Consider the following 6,247-nt stretch of genomic DNA (forward strand, 5'->3'; position numbering starts at 1 on the left):
CAAACCCAGGGAGGAGAGACTATGCCAAAACTGTGAGCAGAAGACCATTGAGGATAAAAGCCACTTCCTATTGCACTGCCCCAAATATACTGCAACCAGTGACACTTACTTTAAGAAATTGTTGGAACTATTCCCAGACTTTCTCGCACTAGAAGATAAGAGAAAATCCTATATCCTACTGGGAGAAGATGAATCCACAGTGACAATCGCTGCACACTATGTCACAGCATGCCACAGACTGAGAGGAGCATAACGGAACTGTAAACCTAAAAATGTCCACAGACTGCTTAGCCATTGTCCCCCTACCCCACCCCCTCCCATGTCCCCTATTTCCCCTTGCTTTGGCAATACCTGTAATGAATCTTGGTCATGCAAATAAAGCTATCTTTGATTTGAATTAAAGCCATGGAGTAGAATTGTTTTAGTTTCTCTTACACACACAAGTTTGCCTTATGGTTACCTTGTAAATGAGTCCTATGTTCTGACATAAAGCGACCTGTCCAGGTTCTAAGGACTTCTTTGTTCCAGCACAGGTGGCTTGCCAAAATTCACAAAGCAATGTCGATAAGTCAGCGGCAGAATTTATTTTGTTTTTAATGTATTTATTATAGGGAATGTCCACATTATTTGGAACACTGTTGGTTTGTTTTTAGATTACTTGCCCCATGGACAAGCATTAGTCTTGCATTGTTTAAGGGATATTGGCCTTTACACAGCTGCACTGAATATTGCTGAATTCTTATGTTTAAATCATTAATTTGCGAAGGATAAGGTAGATAATGGAAAGGGACCGATTTAACAGAAATGTTACTGTGTACAGGAGCCCTGTGCATTACAATTGCAGTTTCTATGTATCCATATAGTTTGCCATCTATACGTATTGTCCTACCTGGCCTGTCTGAACCATGCGGTAGACACAGGAGTGGGTAATGCCAGGCCTTGCCCCCATATTAAATTAAATAATTCTGATTCATATCTACCATAGACTGGACACATATGGAATACAGTTTCCACATGTCTTGTTTGCTAGAAAATTGCTGCAGCTGGAATATACGCACTCTGCCTTTTAACCTGCTCCCGACCGCCTCTTGCTGATCAATGCTGGGAGCGCAGCTCTCTCATGTCCAACTTATGCCGATTGGCATGAGCTGCATCTTACGAGATTAGCAGGAAACTAGTGTGCATCCACTCCACGGAGTGGGGGACAGAGAACAGCCTACCAGCCCGCGATCAGGGCTGGCAGGCTGTTATTTCATAAAAAAAAATAAAAAAAACAGCAAAGCATGTGGACATCGCTGTGGTCTAGCGAAGCGCTGTACAGAGAGAAGCCCTGTCACTTAACTGTCCCTCCCAAGTGCACACAATCCAATCCCATACATAGGCTGATGCCTATGTATGTATCATGTAGTGTATGTACGGTATGTTTGTAGTCTAGGGCTAAATTGGGGGGCGGGGGGTGGTAATTAAAAGAAATGGTGTTTTTTATTTAAAAAAAAAAATTAATAAATTGCAGCAGTCAGGGACCACCAAAAGAAAGCTCTATTAGTGCTAAGAAAAGGAGGTAAAATTCATTTGGGTGCTAAGTTGTATGACAGAGCAATAAATCGTTAAAGTGGCGAAGTGCTGAATTGTAAAAAATCGCCTGGTCACTAGGGGGTATAAACCTCTGATCCTCAAGAGGTTAAAGTGTACACCAGAGTTTAAGAAAGTTTTTTTATACATGCCTGGGGCTTCCTCCAGCCCCATAAGCTTGGATCGGTCCCACGCCGCCGTCCACCACTGTCTGCAGCTTCGGTATTGGGCTGGAGAGATGAGTACATATGAAATCGGTGCCGGTAGACTTGGGCGCAGAATACAGCCGGTATATGGCTGATCCTGATTCTGCACAAGTCCGGGCCGTTTTAATTACTATTCCCCCTCCAGGCCACCATGGATGGTAGGGAATGAAATAATTCGGCTTCCAGCTATTGCTGAAGGCCGAATTATTGTGATTTTTAAGCAACCTCGGCTCCGTCTTCTGACGGCGCTGACGTTACTCACTGAGCACCGCTATAGACTGATTCCTATTATAGTCTATGGCGGCGCTGGCTGCGCCCAAATCTAGCAGCGCCGAAAAGCACTGCTTTGGGAGAGATACGCAAAAAGGGCACTTTTCTTATGGCAGAATGGCCGTGACTAACAGAAGTGATGGGAGCAACCCAAGCTTATGGGGCTAGAGGAAGCCCCAGGTATGTATAAAACTTTTTTTCTTGTTTTCTTGAGCTCTAGTTTCCTTTAAGGACAGGTGTACTTGTACAGCATATGCACAGCAACTCGACAAGAAACATTCTTTTATTTATTTTTATTTTTTTAATTGAAGGCAGAAAAGGTTTCCTTTTAAGATGTTTAGATTGTTGGCATGCTCTTTCAATTAACAGCACTGTACTTTCCCATCCACTGGCGAGGAACCAGAGTATCCAGGAAGCTGGGAAAATGGCAACATGACAACACCTGTTTTTTTTTTAATTTTACAGATGGTAGCAAGTCTTTCCCAATAAACCATGGACCGACCAGTGACGACTCGTTTTTAGAAGTAAGGACTCTAAATTGCCTTTTCATTTCTCTATAAACCTCTCCTAACAAAAGAATTTCTCCTTGGTTTGTGGCTTTTGTAGTGTACTTTGATTCTTTGTCTAATATACCGGTAAGAAGCCTGTAGTGGCCAGTAAATGTTTCCCGTCAGTGTTAGGGGGTCACAATACAATGTCATGAAAATGCAAGTCAGGAAATGACAGAAGCGGGTGTAGAGCACTTTGCGGTGTTAACCTTTCTCCATGACTAATTTCTATTGCTGTCTGCTATTGCTCTGTTCTAAATTACTGCAAAGCTTGGACATCTGCTTTCCTACTTTATCAGGTAACGAATTGTCTGATACCAATACTGGATTTCAGGGACCATGGTGTTGCCATTGCTTTGTTTTCTGGGAATTCAGATTCCTTTTTCATATCAAAAGCAAGGCCAGTAAAGCATGAGCTCATGGGATTTACCAACATTGCTTAGTGAGGGTTGGCTCACATTACCTGTTTTTAACCAAAGTAAGATTAAAAATTACTGAAGGCTATTGTTCAGCAACCTATAATATAAACTATAAGGCTACGTTTCCACTGTAGCATAGCATTTCCTTCTCGCATACAATCGCTAACAAAAATTCACATTAAATGGAAACCAGCCCATTCACAATCATTGGTTTTTATGCTAATGCAAATTTTAGTTGCAACAATTCGCTGTAAAATCTCATCATGGAAACAAAGCCTAAAAAAATCCTTTCAGTAGTCTCACACATAATGCATACAAGGTACAGCAAAACAAATCTGCTGTGCAATGTAATTAACATGGCAGCGCAGCCTGATTGATACATCTCCGTTCATAATGTTTACAAATCACACTAGGCTAATGTAATAGGATCCCACAGCCACACTTACTGTAAATACCTGTTTTAAAGAAAGTTTGTCACAGTGATTTGAAATTCTCACATGAGCAAAATAGCTCATTGCCAGTGCAGTTATACAGGGCAACTGTGTTGTATTAGATCAGCACTGTATTTTTCCAGTACATCCGTTGATGAATCTCCTCAATGGGTGTTCTTACTGTCGCATTCTAAAATATAGAAAGTCCAGTTTTCTGCATGCCATTCCAATGCTTATGCCAGTGTAAATAAGGACCAGTCAAATGTCGAAGGTTGTTCTACCATATTCACTCGTCTGTTTTAACTAACACATTGCTTTTTCCCTGGCATAGCTGTTACATGGATCTAAAAGCACATAATGGCCTCAATTCACTAAGATTTATCAAACACTTTATCAAACGTTTGATAATTTACCTCATGCGTAAAATCTAATTTTGAATTCACTAAAGTGTTAAATATTTATCAAATGTTTTATTGATAAAACGTTCAATAAATATATAACATAATATAACACCTTAGTGAATTCAAAATTTGTTTTTACCCATGAGGTAAATTATCAAACGTTTGATAAAGTGTTTGATAAAGCTTAGTGAATTGAGGCCATTGTCTGTGTATAAAACTGCTTTTGCCTTCCTAAATGTAATATGTGAAACCATAAATGGTTATGCTAAAACCATAATGAAAAATGAAAAAATATTTGAAAGGAAAAAATAATGAAGGCCATACATTTTTAGATAATATTAACAAAGTAGTTTGATCTAAAATATATGGCCTATTTTATTTTATTTTTTTTTCATGCAAGGATGTGTGCAGGATGTTTTTATCAATGTTAAAATATAGATAGATGGATAGATAATAGATTTTTTTTTTATATGTTATTTTTTGTACCTGTTTATTTTGTACTTTTTTTTGGGGGGGGGGGGGGGTTGTTTACTACTTATGGCTAACATAATTGTGTGAAAGCACATGAGGGCAGGCCCTCTTCTGATCTCGCCTGTCAGTGATGATCTGGAGTAGAGAGATTTTCATCATGACTGTGGCAGCTGACACACTGCTGGAAACAGTGACGTACTCAGGACAGCACTTCTGAGTTACGAGCAGTTGCAGATCACTGAGATAAGTGAGCATAACTGTTGACGTTGATTCATCTCCACCTACTTCAGCCATTACATGCAGCCAAATGGCAGCATTTGGTAACACCATGCGTGTCACATTATAACAGTCTTATGCTGCTTCTTAGAATGGCACCTGCCGTGCTCAGATGAAGCTTCATGGGGGGTGAATTCACCACCTTTAGCTGCCCAAGGTAAAGAGGACTAATACTTTGAGGCAGAGACCATGAACAAGCGTGCAAGATCAGGTGCTCGGACCAAAGTCTGACCAGATTACCCACATGCTTTCAGACACTACTGCAGCCAAAGAGATCAGCAGGACTCCTAGGCACCTGGTAATGTTTAAAGGAAATAAATATGGCCAACACAACAAGCTTCCCAATTAAGGTTCCTGTTAAAGGGAACCTAAGTTGAAAGTGATGTGGAGGCTGCCATATTTATTTATTTTTCAAACTATACCAGTTGCCTTGCATGCTATTGATCATACCGGCCTCAGCAGTGTCTGAATCACACACCTGAAACAAGCATGCAGCTAGTCTTGTTAGATTTTTGTCAGAAACGTCTGATCCGCATGCTTGTCCAGAGTCTATGGCTAAAAGTATTGGAGGCAGAGGATCAGCAGGACAGCCAGGTGATGTGCATTGTTTAAAGGGAAATAAATGTTGGCCTCCATATCTTTCACCTCAGGTTCCTTTTAAACCCTTTGATGGTCTTGAAGTGATGGACCCTTAGACCTAATTTTCTATACAGGGAAATAGGGCACCTTGCCATTGTTCTCAAAATTGAGACGCATTTGAGAATCTGTTAAAATGAGTCAACTTGTATAAATCTGGCGCCTGCGATTTTGCCTAAAAAGTTTCTAGAAGGCTACAAGTTTGTGACAGAGCTGTAGTTGCAGAATTCTTCTAAAGCATTATTGTGTTTTTCTTTCATATGATGTCAGCTGAGGCTATACAATGAGAATAGATGAACCTGTGCCAGCAAACTGCCAAAACATTTATAAATTATGGATGATAAAAGCATATAAAGTCAGTCTTTATCAGGGAAAAAAATCTGTTCATGAGCTGACCCAGGTTCTTTTTGTTTTAATCAGTCTTTTTGTAAGATGTTGCAAGTCTACAGTAGAGAAACTTTGCTGTTGGTAGTTTATGAACTGCAGATGTATTCCTTTGTCAGCAGTGTCTAATCATGCACTGCAGCAATACAGTGCTAATGTCCTTTGATATTAAATGTATGTTCTGATCTTTTCTGTTCTGTTTCTTCCCTCCAGGATGCTATTGAAGTTTGCAGAAAGTTTATGCAACGTGATCCAGATGAACTGAGGTTTACTGTGGTGGCTTTCTCTAAAGATTAATAAAGCCTGGACCATAAAACTTCCTAATAGCACTTGAGGAGAAAGCCACGTGATGACTGATTTTTATATTCTGTCTGTGCGAATCAGAGCACTGTATATGAACAATAAAAGACAAACTTAGCTAAGTCTGACACGTGGTGAATTCCTCTGTCTACATTATGACCGTGGGAGATGTTTCATGTAAAGCCCATCTGGATTTTGTATTTCTAAAATGTATAATGCTATGCTATGCTACATGGGAGAAATAAAAGGTAGATTGTGTACTGTTCTCAGTATGAAAGGTTTTAGGTAAGTGTTTATCCCATGCTAGTTGAAAGCGCCTTAACCAGTGTAGAA

General features: G+C 40.0%; 1 protein-coding gene across 1 annotated transcript in view; it reads left to right on the forward strand.

The window, feature by feature from the left end:
* The window catches only part of UCHL3 (ubiquitin C-terminal hydrolase L3), an 88,663-nt gene extending 82,627 nt beyond the window's left edge, over positions 1 to 6,036 (forward strand). Inside the window, exons 6-7 of the mRNA XM_068265242.1 lie at positions 2,514 to 2,572; positions 5,828 to 6,036. Of these exons, the coding sequence (XP_068121343.1) occupies positions 2,514 to 2,572; positions 5,828 to 5,911 (143 nt within the window). The 3' untranslated portion in view covers positions 5,912 to 6,036. The remainder of the gene's footprint in view (positions 1 to 2,513; positions 2,573 to 5,827) is intronic.
* The last annotated feature ends 211 nt before the right edge of the window (positions 6,037 to 6,247 follow it).

Source organism: Hyperolius riggenbachi, chromosome 2 (assembly GCF_040937935.1).
Source record: "Hyperolius riggenbachi isolate aHypRig1 chromosome 2, aHypRig1.pri, whole genome shotgun sequence".
NCBI lineage: Eukaryota > Metazoa > Chordata > Amphibia > Anura > Hyperoliidae > Hyperolius > Hyperolius riggenbachi.